General features: G+C 32.0%; 1 protein-coding gene and 1 long non-coding RNA gene across 2 annotated transcripts; both read left to right on the forward strand.

The window, feature by feature from the left end:
* Nucleotides 1–339: 339 nt before the first annotated feature.
* LOC143052838 (uncharacterized) lies at nt 340–5,448 on the forward strand. The gene is made up of 3 exons (XR_012971268.1): nt 340–2,223; nt 4,877–4,975; nt 5,349–5,448. It is a non-coding gene; the product is annotated as an uncharacterized LOC143052838 (long non-coding RNA).
* A 3,131-nt stretch (nt 5,449–8,579) lies between these two features.
* LOC143050911 (E3 ubiquitin-protein ligase TRIM71-like) lies at nt 8,580–19,685 on the forward strand. The gene is made up of 7 exons (XM_076224015.1): nt 8,580–9,384; nt 10,689–10,745; nt 11,316–11,381; nt 12,207–12,227; nt 14,584–14,602; nt 19,415–19,417; nt 19,542–19,685. The coding sequence occupies exons 1-7, from the start codon at nt 8,606–8,608 to the stop codon at nt 19,683–19,685; spliced, it is 1,089 nt and encodes a 362-aa protein (XP_076080130.1). The 5' UTR covers nt 8,580–8,605.
* The last annotated feature ends 692 nt before the right edge of the window (nt 19,686–20,377 follow it).

Below are 20,377 nucleotides of genomic sequence, written 5' to 3' on the forward strand. Positions count from 1 at the left end.
ACTACTAAGTTCCAAGTATGAACTTCTAGGTGTGTAGTATAAGTTGTGTATTGCAATAAATCAACTAAGTGATACTAAGTCAGGTAAGTATCAACCAAATATCTAAGTCCAAATGTAAACAAGTATGAATGTAACTAAGTACCAATGTACCCAAGTATGAATGAACCTAAGTACAGATGCACCTAAATATGCACGGAAGTGTAAGTTAAATCGGGTATCAACTGTAGTGTAATGCTAATATGTGTATGTGTAATCGAGTATCAATGTATCAATGTATGCTATCAACAAATACTAAGTACTGTATGTATACTAGTATATGTGTAAACTAAATTCAACTAGACCGCACGAACTACAGCAGATGCGTTTTTCAACAACTTCATTGTACACTATGGATTGCCTAGTCGTATTCATTCTGATCAAGGAGCTAACTTTGAGAGCAAGATCATCAAAGAACTCTGCAACATTACAGGAATGGAAAAGTCCCGAACAACACCTTACCATCATATGGGTAACGGACTTACAGAGAGATTCAACCGTACCTTGTTGAATATGCTTGGAACTCTACAGACTACGCAGAAGAGAGACTGGAAGTCCCACGTAGCTGGACTTGTACATGCGTACAACTGTACCAAACAGACAACCACTGGATTTTCTCCGTATTTCTAGATGTTTGGTAGACATCCACGTTTGCCTGTAGACATAGCATTTGGGATTGAGGATACTGGTACTAAGGAACCATCTACAAAGTAGGCTGAAGCAATGAAGGAGCGTCTGAAGAAAGCATATGAACTTGCATCTCGTTCAGCAAAGACAGCACAAAGTCGACAGAAAGAAGGATACGATAAAAGAGCCCGTGGAGCCATTTTGCAACCTGGAGATCGTGTACTTGTTAAAGTAGTTGCTTTCGAAGGGAAGCATAAGATAGAGGATAAATGGGAAGAGGACACGTACAGGATTGTTAGACAGCCTAACATGGACATACCTGTTTATGTGGTCCTGAAGGAAAATGGAGAAGGACGCAAAAGAACACTGCACAGAAACCTCTTTCTACCAATTGGACATCTGCCCGGTTTGGAAAAGGCTACAGAGCCTAAGAGAAACCCTGCACCAAGGAAACCGCCTATAAAGACAGTCCTTGAGGAAAAGAAGACAAACTCCGACAGTACCAAAGAGGAAACTGACACAGAATCGGACGAGGAGTCAGAGCAGGGCTATATTATTTATTTGCCAGAGGAAGACGCACAGAGCAACACCAACAGTGATGCTGTACCTATGGTAGATGGGCAACAAGGAACCGTCAACTTGGCTGGTGACGATCAGTTATTAGTTGATGGTAGTCAAGAGAATGGTTTTGGACAAGACGTTATCCCTCCAGTACAGATAAACACTGGTTAACCACCTCTTGGGGCTGATGTGATAACAGGTCAAGAAGCGACTGACCAGATTGACAGAGGTGATACTTCTGACAAACAGGATGAGCAGGATGGCAGTACGCTCCCAGACACATCAGGTGATACCGAGGCAGACACAGATAACACAACGGCTCAAGATAACACACAGCAACAACCATCAAGGCTCAGACGACGTAGAATATTACCTACACCACCAAGAGAATTACCATCAAGAACAAGAATTAGAAAACCACCTGCATGTTTGAAAGACTATATCACCAAACAAGCTATTGGACAAACATCATCTTGGCTACAGAAAGTAGAGTGGTTAACAAGACAACTGAAAGACGGAATGTTTAGAGGAATGGAGAATGACATCACACGTACCATCATTGAGATTGTGAAAGAAACATCATAGTAATACCAGTTTAGAATGCCGAGAATGTCATTTCTTCGTCAGAGGGAGGAGGAGTCGTATGACGTGGAAGTCATTCTTCCAATACAGGGGAGAATGTGGTAGCCTCTTTATTTTGTTATATTTTAATTGTAAAATAAAGATGTATAATTATGTTAATATTAAATAAACTTCATAAGATATTGTATCATATAAACTTTTATTACACTGAAATGTTTCCATACATTATTCATGATTACTTGGATTTGATTGGTTAGTTTAAAGTTTTACCGCTCAGTTCCTAGTTTCTTTGTTTTGAGCAAAAAAGACTAATGGAGTCAAAATGGACAGACGTTTATGTTCAATAGCCATTGAAATAGTTTGAAAGTATATTGAATAGTCAGCATTGTATTATATTGACAGACTTGACATTTTGACGTGAGTTTTCTTTATCTAATTCTTTATTAATATTTCTAATATATATGTTCATAGATTGAATGATTTTTGGTATGAAAGGTTATTTTTCTCTATGATCCCGAAAAGTATTATCGCTACATAAAATGCATATATTATACACTTATTTTATTATATAAAGTACTGGTAGTCATTCGTTAGAGGTTGCACTTTGTAAATACAGCTGTTTCTCAAAACACGCCTCTTTTGGGGAGTAATTGAATATTCATAGAAAATTGATTTTGTTTACATACTGGTTCCCAGTTATACTCTCTGTGTTCCATATCGCAGAGACAGAACTTGGGAATGTTACCAGTAAATAGACACGTGCATATTGTTTACATTGAAATCTGTGGTAACCTTTCATTTGAGGTAGGGGTAGTTAAGAAAATTAGTGTAAGTTTAAACTCTGAGAAGTTCAGGGCATATAAACGTTGAAAATATGCCGCACAGCCCTATATTTCGACCTTTGAAAAAAATTGTGGTGCATATGAACTTTCAATTCTAGGATAAGATTTTTTTCAAAACTTCATAGTAAAATTGGTACAGTTTTAGCCGTTAAAGGAGTTCCTATGGGAAATTGCATTGTCAATATTTACAGAAATGCAACCTATATAGGGTGAAAAAGGGGAACATTCAGAATTTAACCAAATTTGCTTTATTTCACAGATTTTAAGAAATTAACTGAAATAAGAAGTTTTATAAATATTTAATGAAGATTGATAGAATCCTGGGCCTTAAATATGATGACTCAGCATAAATTCAGAGTTTACAGTATGCATAGTTTACTTAAAGTCCTGGATACAAAATTAAATCATAATATTTGCATATTTGTAAGTTAAATTGTTAAGAAGTGCTTATATTTACTCTTCGCAGTCATTGAAACTCATAGATCCTTCCTGAATATTATTTATGGGGTATTTGTGTCCTTTCGATAACCCAAAAGTAAGCCGCAACACCTAAGTCTGCTTTTTTGTCACCACGGCATAATAAATACAAGCTAGAAAAACAAAAATATCTCAAAAAAACTTACAATAGTGTGTTCTATCCTGAATATGTACTAAATATTCCAAATTGCTAGAAACAGCAGAATGATTTAGGAAATTTGAGGCCCCAGGGACAAAAAACATAGCAAATTGTCTACCCCCTAGGTCATAAAACAAATAATTTAACTTGTAAATGCTATGAATTTATGATTTTAAAGTTCTTGATATAGAAAACAATAACTATGCTTGGAAGTTATGCAAAAATCAGATGTTAGCAGTCATCTCTACAACATTTTAAGTGAATTTATATCTCAGACTGGTATCTGCATACATACAACTATTGCAAATATGGCTTTGTTTGAACACTTCTAGTATATATAGTAGCTAAATTGTGTCAGATATATGGTTACAGATGATACTGTTGTGACAAGAATTCTATATTGACCACTTGAGGCAGAAAATGTGTTCTTTAATTGACAAATAGGCATACAGTAAGATGTGGACTGGAGATAGAGGCTGGATTGGATACTTTATATAATCTTGAATGTTGTAATGATTGACTGCTGAACATTACAATTGTGATATTCTGATATGCTTTCAATATGTTATAAAAACAGTTTTTAACAGGTTTTAGGCATTTTTTATCAGAAAATATGCAAATAGGGTAAGCTGGCAATCATTAAAGTCTTGTTTTCAAATTCTTTAAAAAATTGAAACAGGGGAGGGGGTATAAAATGTATAGTAAAGAAAAACTTAGAGTATACACAGTGATTTCTTTAAGACTTTAATTCTGATAAATGAGTATTAATGTGAGAAAAACTGATTTTAGAGAGTTTTCTATTTGAATAAATGTCTCTATAGGTTGCACTTTGTAAATACAGCTGTTTCTCAAAACACGCCTCTTTTGGGGAGTAATTGAATATTCATAGAAAATTGATTTTGTTTACATACTGGTTCCCAGTTATACTCTCTGTGTTCCATATCGCAGAGACAGAACTTGGGAATGTTACCAGTAAATAAACACGTGCATATTGTTTACATTGAAATCTGTGGTAACCTTTCATTTGAGGTAGGGGTAGTTAAGAAAATTAGTGTAAGTTTAAACTCTGAGAAGTTCAGGGCATATAAACGTTGAAAATATGCCGCACAGACCTATATTTTGACCTTTGAAAAAAATTGTGGTGCATATGAACTTTCAATTCTAGGATAAGATTTTTTTCAAAACTTCATAGTAAAATTGGTACAGTTTTAGCCGTAAAAGGAGTTCCTATGGGAAATTGCATTGTCAATATTTACAGAAATGCAACCTATAGCTATATGTAAAACAGTTTAGAAAGTACACACATTCCGACCGATATTTTGAGGTGTATTCGATAAGACTTTGTTATGAGTAGATTTTAAATACCACCGTGTATTACTTGTGTGAATTAGTCCGTACACAATAACATTGTTGATTGATTATAAATGGAAAACATAAACAAAGTTGCATTAGATAGCGAACTACGTTTCTGCACATATTTAAAGTATTGTCCGAGTTATGTTTTATTTTATACACAAGGACATTATTTATATTGTATGTTTTATAATAAGGTCTATGTTTAAATACGGTTTCATTAAAATCCGTTATTTAACATTGTAATTTTGGTTTACAGAATTTGTAAGCTGTTATATAAATATCACTGTGTGATATACCAGTATGTACGTTTGAATTGGTTTGTGCCACAACAGTAACTACCTTGCTCCACAAGTTGGTAAGGATTAGTAATATGTTATTAGAATTATAATGTATTTTGTTTAAAAGGTTGAATTAACTATGGAGTATGTTAAGCACATAGTTTTGATAAAGAGTTATTTCCCTTGAGTTTAGATGCTTTTAATATTTGTGTAATTTATCAATGTTGTTAATCTGAACAACTGAATATTATATGTAAAGACATTAATACTATGATTTGATGATTAAACATAATATTTGATCTCATTATGTTGATAACTTAAATGTATTTTTAAAGTGCAATGTTTTGTATAATACCATTATATGTAATGAAAGAATATTATACTTATCATGTGTATTACTAATTTTATTTGATCTGTAAAATTAGAATAACTTTATCATTGTTATTACAGGGTGTTTTACGTTACTGATTAATAAATATCCTGAACCCTAGCAAAGCGACTTTAGTTTTCCTTGAGGCCTAAAAGTCAGCTATTACATTGTCATTAAACAATATAAAAGAGCACGTTATAGAAAAATATGTAGTAGATACATACTTCGCCATTCTTTCAAATATACATCAAAATATAATAATATAGGATAACTCAGTATAAAGAACTAGTCATATTTTCATTGAGACCCTTTGAGACAAAAATAAATGTCACACACTACAGTTAACATTTAAAATGATCTTGACATCAAAATACAACAACTAATAAGTTCCATAATCATGATAATATTTTTAAAGGTATGAACGGTAAACTATGCCATGCCTTGGTTGCAGTATAATGAATAGATTATTTTCAACGGCAGGGTTATCAACTTTTAGATGAATCGTGAAAAAAAAAATGAATTGTATCCTTCCTTTCATCGAGTTCGATATTATAAATACATGTAGCAGTCAGAAGGTCGACACCTCAGGATCATTGTCTTCGTCTTTTTAATTTAAGGTTTCAACTGTATAATCATAATTGTACCTTAAACAAGACACTTGTGTAAAAATTGCTCATTGTAGTGAACATGAAATGATTCCGGACCGTTTGTAGTACGCCTGGATTCTGTTAATAGTAGTAATGCACAAATACTTGGGGAAATATGGACTTAATGTTTGTGCCTTGAGCCACACATGACTTAACCTGTAGTAAAATTGAATGCCGCGCAAATGTAACAAAAAACTGCACACAAACGTTTTCCATTCTCAATGTTATTCGTTCTCTCCTAGTTTACGTTTGTTCGAAAACAATATATATGCCTGATGATGATATTTAGTTCTAAATTACAACTTGTAAAAAGAAAAATGAACCGTTCTTTCTTTACGCTGCTGACTTTACATCCTCAGGAATTTTTGGCTAATTTGGATCGAAGCGATTCGATGAAATTTCATAGGAGTTATCTACCTTTACCAAATAAATTTGTCGGTATGTTTTTTTAACTCATAAACCGTTAACCGTATAACCCAGGAAAGTTTTTATTTGAGGTCCCTGGGTCCTAACTTAGAAATATAGGTCAAGGTCAAAGGTCAAGGTCATATTTTAGATTTTCATATGTCTTTGATTTCCCTATAATTCTTGAATGGTTATAGATACAGAAAATTTAAGCAGTGAAAAATGCTAAGTACTTCAAGTGGCAACTTTGTTACATTATGACTGTATTGGTTTTACCATTATGTAAGGGACATAACCCCCATTGATGGTTTATAAAAAGCCATTATTAGGCAAAACTCTTAAACAAAAGGTCCTTGGCCCATACGGTCTTTTGCAATGACATTGTAGAGCAATGACCTTGACGAAGGTCACAAGGTCAAAGGTCAAGGTCATGTACTAAGAGGCAAATTTTGTGATTTTTGGCACTATTTAAAGAGTTTTATGTGTGTTTGAATTCCAACCAACCAACCAACCAACCAACCAACCAACCAATCAATCAATCAATCAATCAATCAATCAGTGCATGAATGTTTCTGTTTCATGTGTTTAATCAAGATCTTTTTTGTTTCTATTTCGCTGTTTCAATTGCCCTATCTAACGTGTTTAATCAATCAATCAATCAATTAATCAATCAACCAACCAACCAACCAACAAACCAACCAATCAATCGGTGCATGCAATTTTCTGTCTCATGTGTTTAATCAAGATCTTTTTTGTTTCTTTTTCGCTGTTTAAATTGACCCTATTCAACGTGTTTAATCAACCAACCAACCAATCAATCAATCAATCAATCAATCAATCAATCAATTAATTAATCAATCAATCAATCATCTAACCAACCAACCAACTAACCAACCAACCAATCAATCAATCAATCATTGTATGTATGCTTCCGTTATGTGTGTTTAATACGGGGTCCAAGTTCTCATTTGAGTTTTTCCGCTTGTTTCAAGAAAAAAAAAATTCACATGTATTCTGAAACTACAAGTCCAATCGACCTGAAAATCAGCAGGGCATACATGTACTAAAGGTTCATAAAAAAACTTGGTGCGGATATCTCTCAAGACATTTCCTAGAGAAAAAAAATGGCAATGCTGTAAAAATCGCTTGCTAGGTCCGTAAATCTCAGTGACATCCTACAATAAAATGTCCGCTCCTTGATTAAAATACTAATCTGTGTTACAAACTGGTGCTGAAAAATGTACATTTTAAGAAAATAATCGTTAAATGTGTATTAAAGTTACACCGGAACAATTAAATCCAAAACATGCACTGCTGGTGAACTGTGATCAACATGTCAATTTCCTACAATGACAAAAGAAATTACATTGTGTACATTCCGTCTCTATACATGTTGTCTGTTCAACATCCCGACCTAAAGAGAAATAAAAATACTAAGTTTTCGTTATTATAAACCCAAGTCACGTGATGTCTCCTCAATCTGGCGCGCGCGCTGGACCTAAAATAAAATAAAAACTTTCCAAACTAAACATGAAACTTCTCCGGTAACATAATAATATAGACCCTTTACAAAAACAAACAAATAAACAAAAACCAACACCCCCCCCCCCCCAATCAATCATGTTTCAAAGGGGGAAAGACTGTCTACAATTGCTTTTAGAAAGCAATTGATTTATATTTATACTTGTAATTGTTTATATAAGTTTAGCTATACATACTGCAGTTATGATCATATAATTATACTTGTAATTGTTTATATAAGTCTATCTATATATACTGCAGTTATGATAATACAATTATACTTGTAATTGTTTATATAAGTATATCTATACATACTGTAGTTATGATAATATAATTATACTTGTAATTGTTTATATAAGTCTATCTATACATACTGCAGTTATGATAATATAAATATACTTGTAATTGTTTATATACATTATGTTTACATTAGTTTATCATAAATCCAGGTCAATATTTAGGTCATTAATAAAGCCGTACCATAGTCCAGTAGTCAATACAATGAAGTCTTTATATAAACTATTCAAACGATGTCCTTATTATAACTTAAAGTGTCAATGACCAATTTCATTAATAAAGCCGTACCATGGTCCAGTAGTCAATACAAGGAAGTCTTTATATAAACTATTCAAATGATATCCTTATAATAACTTAAAGTGTTTCATTTAAATACACGACATACATATATAACCGATATTGATTTAAATATAGAGCGTTGTTGTCATTGGTTATATACCTTACCTGTATATTACACATTCAACACGATGAGCGACAAAATGGCACAGGCAGCATCTAAAACTTGTGAGATTTGTGTTAGTGCCTCTGGATCTCATTACTGCTTAGAGTGTGAACAGTACTTTTGTGAAAATTGTAAAGGCTTTCATAAACGGCAGAGAGGGACAAAGAACCACCAGTTCCAGTCTTCCTCTGATGTTATACCGGAAGGTAAATCCAAATGTAAAGACCACAATGAAGACGTAAGTTTTGTATGTAATACCTGTAACATAGCGGTATGTAGCAGTTGTGTGACTGGCAGTCACTCAGGCCATGCCTTTTCCAAACTCCTCGACAGCATATCACAGCTGAAGGAGACGAATACAACTGACCTGCGTAGTAAGGTACATGAGGCAACCCAAAACATGAAGCAGATAGAAGAAGGTCTAAAGGCATTTGATGTGAAGGTGGAAGGAATAGTCAAAGCTATAACAGAAGAAGGTACAAAGATAAAGACTATGGTTGATAAATGTATCTCAGAGAAGATTGCATCGGTCAAGGATCAATCCAGGAAGGAAAGGGACAAATTAACAAAGCTATTGGAAGATACTCAAATGGATTTGGAGGCAGGACGCGACTTAGACAAGAAAATACATGAACTCAACAATACACGAAACGATGGAAAATTGTTGCAGTCTTTACAGAAGCTTACAGATTACATCGCAAAGCTGACGGTAAAGCCTATACCTGAATTTCCTTACATACAGTATACTGCAAAGTCTGCAACAGATAACGACGTTAAACAGCTGTTTGGTAACTACATAATCAGGTAATTCTACTAAAAATGACTGAGCATTTTGTAGTCGTCATTCATTTTTCAATATAACCATAATCGGAACTAAACACATTTATTATTAATAAACCAGTTGTTGGCATGACACGGGTTATGCTCTTCTCATATATGTTATGATGGTATGATACTAAACCCCTCACGGGGAGGATTGTGCCTGATATTCATATGATGAAGACATATTTTTTCAATCAGTTTAATTGAAGTCCGGAGCTGGCATGTCAGTAGTAGTCTGATATTATTTATGTATTATTGTGATTTTTTTTTTATTTTCTTTGGTTACATCTTCTGACATCAGACTCGGACTTCTCTTGAACTTTAATTTGCGTATTGTTATGCGTTTACTTTTCTGCATTGGCTAGAGGTATAGGGGGAGGGTTGAGATCTCACAAACATTTTTAACCCAGCCGCATTTTTTAGCCTGTCCAAAGTCAGGAGCCTCTGGCCTTTGTTAGTCTTGTATCATTTTAACTTTTAGTTTCTTGTGTACATTTGGAGTTTAGTATGGTGTTCATTATCACTGAACCAGTATATATTTGTTTAGGGGCCAGCTGAAGGACGCCTCTAAGTGCGATGATTTCTCGTTGCATTGAAGACCTGTTGGTGACCTTCTACTGTTGTCTGCTCTATGGTCGGGTTGTTGTCTCTTTCCCCATTTTCATTCTCAATTTTATAGTATCTTAAAGAGACACGTATTTTTGCAAAATCAAAATTATGTTGTTTTTTAAAATATCAACTTATGTCTGGATATTATATGACAGACGAAGGAGAGATAATTCATGAAATACAAATATGTGGTCTTTACAAATGTATTGTTTAATATTATGGATTCACAATGTGCGGATAAATACGGGGTCTATGGCAGTGTACATTTTAAGTTGTATTGAAACATGTACATGTACCAACCATGACAACACGTAAAAATGCAAAAATACTTGCTTTCAAAAAATTACAGATATATCTTTTTTTTTCTCGTTATTTAGAAATTTTAATCTAATTTCATGCATTTTATGCAATATTATAATATAAATAAAGACAATAGAAGTATACCGCTTTACAATAGACATAAATCGATTAAACTGGAAAATAATGCGAACACAACTGAGGGAAACACACATAAACTACAAGTGGAAAGCAAAAGAACAATATTAACACTGTACTGCTACAAAAACAAACGCCAACATACAAAGAAAAGGATTATGTGTTAACAACTGTTATAATCCTGACACTTGACAGAACACTTTGAGAAAAAAATGTAAAAAGTTCAGTTGTTCTTTTATCAGTGAAATGCGTACACAACAAACCATGAACAGAGAAAGAGAATTGCCTTCACCAAAGAGGTAGGGAAATATATTTGTATATTATACAGTTTTTAAAGTTACGTATTTGACAATGTAAACTTGTTATCAAGTGTTAGAGTGAATTACACATAATCTTCTTGTATACTTCACCATTTGACGTTGCAAGGGTCTGATTAAATTTGTATTAAATATTGTGTACACAAGTTTACCATTTAATATTATTTTCGATAAATCAATTAGAAAGTCTCTCTGATTTATGTCTCTCCTCTTTTTTCCACTACGTACGTTAGAACACACTGGCTTGATCAAAATTGCATTTAAGTAAATAAATCTTCTTATTATATGCAAACGCATACTAGAAGCATAAATTATTTTCAATAGTGTTTAAACTTTGTTGCATTTAATTTTCGTAAATATACTGCTCATTTAAATGTGCCTGCATGTCTAGTTTAAACATATAGGATGTCTCTCTGTTGTATGTCTCTCCTCTTTTTTCCGAGATTCAGTCACATAATATATGACTCTTGCATATATTTCAAATGCTGTTTGCTATTTTTGCACTGATTATGTGTCTACCAGTTAGTAATAGCTTAGTGTTGCTAATTATAGTGATACCAAACAGGAAGTGAACCCAAAAGAGCGAAGGAGAAACGTGTGGAAATGCGATACGTGTGGGTAAGTTCCTTGTATTGATGGACATGACACAAAGATGTATATATGTATCATATGGCGTATCCAAAGTATGAAGACATAACGTTTTTTATTCCTTAATTTCAATGAAGTGAAGAATATGTTTGGTCTTCGAAAATGCAACTTCTGTCATTTGTTCTTATTTAAAACCAAATCCATTGTAGATGATTGCAATGTTTCAGAAATATTTTAAACCAATTGATGAAAAAAAACAGAAAGAGTGTTTAAGAGCAGAATTCTACCTCTCAACTTGTAAATACTTTGATATTTAAGCATAGGGAAAGTTGAGATCTCACTAAACTTCTCTAACGCCGCCGCATTTTTTGCGTCTTTCTAAATTCAGGAGCCTTTGGTCTTTGTCTTTTCAATTTTATTTCAGTTCATTAATGCGATTGGAGAATAGTATGGCGTCTATTTTCACAGAGCTTGCAGGACTTTTTCGCTGTTTACAGACCCATTTGTGGCCGTCGGCTGTTTTTTACTCTTAAGTCTAGTTTTTGTCTCTTTGACACATTCATCATTTGATTTTCCATTCTCAATTTTACATAGATGACATTCTTAAAGGGAAGCATGTATGATGCGAGGACAATTAAAAAAAAAGGTCGTCCAATACTATACTCAGTTCTTGATAAACCATTGATGTCTGTTTGATTGAGAATTCCAGAACAACATTGAGCAGCCTCAGTCCTCAATAATGAACGACACATCACATGTTCACATTGAACAGAAGCAAATATACTGGCCTGTTTGTTTAGACATCTTTCACTTACACATATATAACTAACACCATTGATCTGTTCTATCTTTCAGAAAAGAAGAGATTACTGATATGTAAGTATTATCTACGTCTATTGTAAAAGTATTTAAAACGGTCATCTACTACAGACAAGTTTAACAAATACATTTTGTGTATCTTAATCACTTGATCGTTCCGATACTACACATGTTATAAAAGAATAAATATTAAACACTGACCATTAGATACATACTGCAATATTAAAACAAGATCTTGATGATATCAGCTGGATATGATTGAGTATTACCACGTTTACGATATTTTCTTGTCATTCGATTTAGTTTTTGAAGTGTTAGATTAAGTTTGTAAGTTTTCAACAATTTTATTTTCTAATTTCAATCAGGTAGCTAATGACTTTTCATGATTTTCTTGATTGCGAAATACTTATACCACAGAGGACATTTTACTCCCCAAACAGCAAGATGTTTACATGAGTAACACGACAAATGCAACATCTGAGTTTTCTATGTATTGTTTTAAAATTGTTGTTTGACTTGTTGTCTTTTTTGTTCAGGTGTTGTATTTTTTCATTGGTTTTTTAGTATTTTCGAATGCCCATTTTATCTTGTTGAACTGGTCTTTTGAGAAAATAAACAATGATATTATATAATATAAACAGAATACTGGAATCGAAAAAATGGTCCACTTATAACATATTTTATTTGTTTCGCTCACACATTGTTGTCAATTTGATGGAATTATATGCGACTGTCATACAGATTACAGGTTAAGTTAAGTTAGTTTTAAAACCAAATTTACCCCCTCATTTCCGTATGAGGAAATGATTGTACCAAGTCAGGAATATGACAAAGGTTTTTATTCGTTTGATGTCTTTAAGGTTTTGATTTGCCATTTGGTAAAGGACTTTTAATTTTGAATTATATGTTGTCTTGTATGTTGGTTTAAAGTAATAATATATTTTTGAATCCTTAAGAAAAAAGGAATACTAAAGTGACATTTATTACAGTAGTGAAATCCGAGTGGAACTTAACATTGTTTTATTTAGTTTATTCGGGACTGATGATGATTTCGTAGTTATGTTGTCCTTTGTTGTTTGTTTTTTAAATAATTTTAAAATGTGTTTTACATTGGTATTAAGTGTTTTAAAACGTATTTAATTTATTTCCTCGGCTTGTATTAACGTACAACAAAACCAATGCTTGCTTAGACCCCGTTCACACTAGGACATTTTTATCGACCTAAACTACACCGATTCACTTTAGATCGATTTAAGGGCCAATGTGATCGCTTTGAATCGAACTTCAATCGGTCTAAACTAAAACACCAAAAGAGGTAGTTTAGTTTGAATCGATCTAAAGTAAACCGATCTTACTTTAAATGTGAACGCAGACATCGGTTTAAATTAGTACGATTGGATCGAAAATAACGTATGCGCATGTACAGCGCCAAAACTATCTCATAGGTTCGTTGTTTAACCCATATTTCTCTGTTTACAGACATTTAAAACAAACTGAAAACATTTTGTCTACGCCATCGCATAGATTTGCGAAGTCTGTGTCTTCTTTTCTTATGAAACTTTTCAGGAACCGCAATATTTCGTCGTTTTGTAACTTCGTTACTACATATGTTTTTTTCAAAATTAAAGAAAACGGCAATAACACCTGTACCAAAATGTTAACTTCTGATTCAGGAAAAACAATGATGTTATCTATTTTTTTTTCAAGTGTTTGTGTCAGGGTATCAATAGATGAATTCAATGAATCAGTTCTATTTATACACAATGTTCACAGTTTTACGTGTAAAAAGGTTAGATCGATTGCGTTTTTAACTGTAGTGTGAACGCAGTGGATCGGTTTATACCGATAGAGATCGTTATGATTAAAGATAATGTGAACGCTAACTAGTTTTATTTAGATCGATTCAAATTAGATCGATTAACTAGTGTGAACGGGGTCTTATTATATATAAAAAAATCAATAAAGTAATCATAAAATGCATGTATCAAAATTAAATTGTGTGAACCTGGATTATAAAGCCCGTACATAGATATATTATTAGCAATCTCCATAGTTATGTAACAAAGGTGATACAACATCAAACTGCGACAGATTATAGAAGTGTCATTTCGTTGTTCATGTCACATTTCTAAGTTTAAAACAGTTGAACATTGTAAGATGTACACCTTCTGCTAAATATGTCTGATCTAACTAGAAACAAAATAATCATAACTTTGATTTCAAAATTATCTCAAAAGCATTGGTAAAACAATGCAATGTTCTTTTACAATTAAGTATATCGATGATGTCTTGTCTTGTAAATCAATAAACCACATTTCAATGTGTGCTTATATCTCATATATCACAGTGAATTTAAAATTAAGGATATAACCGAAAGAACAAGTTTTGCTTCTTATTTTGATTTTTTTTTCAGAATTAACATCTTCCATCTAGTAACTGTGACAAATAATTTCAACTATCCATTTATCATTTTGTCATTTGTTAGCACTAACATACTGATTCGACATATAACTTTCGAGTCACATAACTTTACGGTCACAATTAAGGCTACTGGGTCTTATCTCACTAACGACATGTCAAGGTTTCCTGGATCTTTAATTATAATAACAGTTGTCTGATTCTCAAATTTACCACTCGTATCGTATTCCAGATATCGCCATTATGACGAAATTATGATTTGCATTGCAAGTCAAACATGTACATCAGAAATAATTTACTCCATTTACGTACATGAATAAGAGACCATGTAATTCTTCAAGTTTGTTGTTGATTTGCCTCTCCTTATCGAACTGATGAGATTTGATCACCAGTTAAATATGTTTCCATCAAGATATAGTTAGCATAGTTGATAAAGAAAATTAATAAAGAGAGATCTACTTTTTTCTATCAAAATAATCAACAAATATCAAATAACTATTAAACACATGGACTTATTTAATTATTGAATGAACTGAACTCTGTAAATTTTGTTGTTATTGTAAAGCAACTCCAGACGGTCTCTATGTACCTGTATTTGTATATCTAGCTACAAGAAACATATTAAATAAAATTTGATGATTGTATCAATAGTTAAATTTTCTCTAACAACTGTTAATACTGAAACTCGTACAAACCTCATAGTATTGCTTTGCACATACTATCCTTTATTGGGACTGTATTCATACAAATGAAATACATATAACTCTATATAAGCACATCTTTAAAGTTTTGTCTAAAAATCATTAACACTTCAAAACAATATTTAGCCATATTTACAAAGTGATGTTTCTTTATACTTTTAAGATTGCATTTTTATTTTTTTATTGTTTCAGTGACATGTAAGTGTTATGTACCAAATAGATAAGTATATTGTAATTAGTTACACAAAAGATATGAACGAAAGGATAATACACAACAGTAAATATTTTTTAAGTGTTTGTATTGACATTGGAAAAAAGGTGTTCAGTAGATAAAGACGCAATTGACAGAAGCAAAAATCAAAGAGATATTTTGACTTGTTAAGTGTTAAGGATAAACACCTCTGAGGAGCATACAATTTCTAGAATTAAACTTTTGTATTTCAAAATTTGATTTTTGACTGAACAAAATTATTGGTGAAGAAAAAATCATATGGTGGTTCACTTATTGCTTTGCTACGGCCTTTGAAAGTACCCACTTTTGTTGATTTTCCCGTTTTTCATAAATTTTTAACCATTTTGGGGTTATTATCCTTAAAATAATCACAAGTCCACAAATAAACTTTTTTCCATAATTTCAATAAAGATGATGTGGAACAATCTAAATAAATTTAACTTTAAAAAACTAACGATAGGTGTTAATAAGAGAAAGTTTTATCATAGTTTTATGTTTTTTCTTGTCACATTTAACATGCTGTCAATTTGGTAAATTTGTGGTTTTCTCTGTTTTACCAACAAAATGCATATTATTTCAACTTCTCTGTTATTAATGATTGAAAAGAAATATATATCAAAGAAATTTGAAATTAAAAAAAGTTAAATGAGATGTACATATCCTGGTTGAATCATTTCTTGTATTCCTCACCATACTGAACCATACTCGACTTAGTCTGATCAATACTCCACCTACTCTGATCAATACTCGACCTAATCTTAACCAACATAGACCTATTCTTTTGTATGTATTTATTGTATTTCATCAATTAAGGAACTGTTTTAACAACAGTTACTTCCCCTGACTAGTAAGTTGAATAACAATTTGAAATAACAATTGCATATTAAATATAGTATTGAACCGAAAATTTCACGATAAACATAATATTACTTGAACACCCCATTATCAACATTTACATATACATAAATCACAATAATATAAAAATAAAAGAAGCTGATCAGAACACAATTTGAGACTTATATTTTATTATTTTATTCAAAATTTTATGAATGTTTCAGATATATTTTATGGTTACTGTTTTCACTATTAATTTAAGATTAGTATATACTTATGGTGTCAGTTGATTTCAGTTCATAATACAGTGAACATCTTTTATTCTTAAATATATATATATGACATAGTATATAAAGCAACTTCATCAATTTAGAAAATGGCAACTTTCTTTAGATTCTACATTGTTCTATATATAACAATATAGTAATCATCTATTGCATTTTATATAAGGACATGCGTTCTAATTTTGCAGTACACATTTATTTCAATTGAATTTAAATATTTTATTGTTAAAATTAAGGACATGACATACAAGAAGCACTCAAATAAGGTGTAATTACCTCAGTATATTTGTACTTTAAAGGTAAAAAGAAATGCCATTTTTTATAAACTTGTATTTTTCTTATCTAGTGGAGTCAAAGGGCCTAAGGCTTGTGATTAAAGTTAAATAGGATGTTGCAATTTGGAATGTATGTTATTCTGAATTAAATACTCTCTGATCGGGTGTGATATTTTACATGAATATTCGAGTATGGTACAGACTGGCGGCGAGTAATGTCGAGTAAATTTAAGACCAATTAAGACTGGTCGTGTAAAAAACAGTATAGTCGAGTACAGATCTTGGCCATTTAAGACTTTGTTTTGTTTGTAGTGTATACGTTTAAATAATTAGACACAACAAGTTGTAAGTTGTAATTCCAAATGTTCCGGTCATGCAAGTCAGAGGATTAACTAGCTATAAAACCAGGTTTAATCCGCTATTTTTCCACATCAGAAAGTGTCTTTCCACACCAAGAATATGACAGCTGTTATCAATTCGTGTGATGTGTTTGAGCTTCTGATTTTGCAAGTTGGTTAAGGACTTTCCGTTTTAAATTTAGTATTTTTGTGTGTTTAGTAAACGAGTAAATTGGCTGTGTGACAGATTGTGGTATAACTGTGCATTTAAATATAACTGAAAATTGAAAAAAAAAAACAAACGCATTTATCTTTTTTATTATCTGAAATAATACTAATTGTATTCTTTATAAATAAAAGAATATTTGTATAGAACATGTAGCAAGCAGTTAAAAGAAGCAAAAACGTTCTTTAAGTTGTCTAAAATCCTTTCAACTGAAATTTCTACTCTATAGATTTTCCCTCGAAAACTTAATGTTGCTGAAACATGAATTTAACATTGAGAATGGAAATGGGGAATGTGTCAAAGAGACAACAACCTGACCAAATAAAAAACAACAGCAGAGGGTCACCAACAGGTCTTCAATGTAGCGAGAAATTCCCGCACCCGGAGGCGTCCTTCAGCTGGCCCCTAAACAAATATATACTAGTCCAGTGATAATAAACGCCATACCTAATTTCCAAATTGTACACAAGAAACTAAAATTAAAATAATACAAGACTAACAAAGGCAAGAGGCTCCTGACTTGGGACAGGCGCAATAATGCGGCGGGGTTAAACATGTTTGTGAGATCTCAACCCTCCCCCTATACCTCTAACCAATGTAGTAAAGTAAACGCATAACAATACGCACATTAAAATTCAGTTCAAGAGAAATCCGAGTCTGATGTCAGAAGATGTAACCAAAGAAAATAAACAAAATGACAATAATACATAAATAACAACAGACTACTAGCAGTTAACTGACATGCCAGCTCCAGACTTCAATTAAACTGACTGAAAGATTATGATTTCATCATATGAACATCAGGCACAATCCATCCCGTTAGGGGTTTAGTATCATACCATCATAACATATATGAGAAGAACATAACCCGTGTCATGCCAACAACTGTTTTTAGAATAAATGTGTTTAGTTCCGATGCAAAGACCTTATCAGTGACTCAATATTAACGCCAAAATATGCAATCTTTAATGACTTGACAACAGTATCGTAATTATATCCCTTCTTAATTTCCATTTTAATTAATATGTAAAATAATCATGGGGTCGTCAACTTTGGTTTATGGTATTTACCAATCCGTTATCAAGTTGCTTTTTAAAAACATAAACAATCGACATTTTATGGCCTCTAACACGATGATGTTACCCTTTTTTGACATTAGGTGCTAAATTTTTTTTTTTACCTTGAAAAAAAAAAGAAAAATCAATGGAATAGATATTTGAGATTGGAAAATTTAAAAACAAATTTAGGGACGTTATTCGTCTATGTGATTTTTAATAAATATTTACCTATTTTTAATTAATTTCATCAGTAATATTTCAAAAATAAGAAAAGATAAATGCATTTTTTTCGATATTCAGTTAAAAAAAACGACATTGCATGTCTTGATTTTCTACATTAATTTACAATAAAAGAAGGTGTGATTAGTGTAGTAAAGTAAAACAATACACATAACATTACAATGATGAATGTCAGACGTCCATTCCTTTACAAAAGAGATGGAAGCTACCAAATAGACGTTCAAACTAATTTGTCAAATGTAAACTGTCTACGTCACGGCGAAATTCGATGGTTTCTAAATTTACTTTCATATGAAATATCTATAGCGAAATGTATAAAACCTATGACGTATAATAACAAAAACTGTGGAAATTTATGTCCATAGAGAACATACAAAAATATGATTATATCGTCTTTACGTCAACTTTCTTGAGAATAATGAACCAAATTTGATTCTTTATCATAAGGCACCAAATCATGCAAATATCCCATATCAACATTGACATAAATACTTTTTAATAATCTGACATAACAAACTCTCATCTTAAAATGTTCTTCTCTCACATTACTACTTATTCAACTTATTCCATTGACGTTGTATTAATTTATTGCTTAATTGTATGCTTTATTTTATAATTATTTATTTGATTTTTTTCAGCTGGTAAGTGTCAAATACAAAACAGATAAGTATAGCGTACAAATACATATGCAATTCATTGTATACAACGGTGGTAATAGAATACTTTAGTAAATCAATAAATATACCTTTTAAATGATTATCTCAGACGCGTATTCCGTCTACAAAAGAGGCTGAAGATGCCAAAGAGAGATTATCTCAGACGCGTGTTCCTTCTACAAAAGAGGCTAAAGATGCCAAAGAGAGATTCAAACTCATCAGTCAAACTGGCAACGACATGGCAAAAGCATAAAGAGACAAACAACAATATACACAGCAACAAAATAACGAAAACAAACAGGACGATTTCGTGCACTATTTCCTAGATTTCACTGCATGGGAGACGCTGAAAGCTGAGATGATGAAACCCAAGGACGAATAATAACCATTATATTTAAGGATATATATGACCATAGAGAACATATATAAAACTGGTCAAATCAACCCAAGTTCAACATTCCTAAAGGCTGTTGAAACCTACATTTCTTTAAAATTGATGAATTTATAAATCGACACTTTGAAAATATACCTTTTCACCTTTCAATAATTGATAAAGGACTATAATATTGACTGGTCTGAAAGAACAAATTGACATCTCAACATGCTCCACAATCGCTTTACTACTTATTCAATTAATTGTACTGTCATTTTTATACTTCATTGCTAAATAGTATGCTGTATTCTATGCCTCTATTAATGAATTGAATATAACACATATTCGTGTTTAATGATACATTGCATACTACCAGTGTGTTGTATACATATGTTGAGAAGAATTTCGCCAATTGTATACATTATGCATCCATTATCATTCTGTCTTTCAAAAATATTAAAACAACTTGAAAAATTGATCTCCAAAAGACAAAATGATAAGGTTTGAACAGTCATTTACATTTTTTAAAGGAGATATTCATATTTGAAACTAATTTATATTTATTTTTCAGG

Source organism: Mytilus galloprovincialis, chromosome 11, assembly GCF_965363235.1.
Source record: "Mytilus galloprovincialis chromosome 11, xbMytGall1.hap1.1, whole genome shotgun sequence".
Lineage (NCBI taxonomy): Eukaryota > Metazoa > Mollusca > Bivalvia > Mytilida > Mytilidae > Mytilus > Mytilus galloprovincialis.

Excerpts from the sequence above, each read along its gene's own strand:
- LOC143050911 (XM_076224015.1), top strand. The coding sequence starts at position 8,606 with ATGAGCGACAAAATGGCACAGGCAGCATCTAAAACTTGTGAGATTTGT. Across the intron at positions 10,746-11,315 it reads GAATTGCCTTCACCAAAGAG|TGATACCAAACAGGAAGTGA; the intron begins GTAGGGAAATAT and ends TGCTAATTATAG. Across the intron at positions 11,382-12,206 it reads TGGAAATGCGATACGTGTGG|AAAAGAAGAGATTACTGATA; the intron begins GTAAGTTCCTTG and ends TCTATCTTTCAG.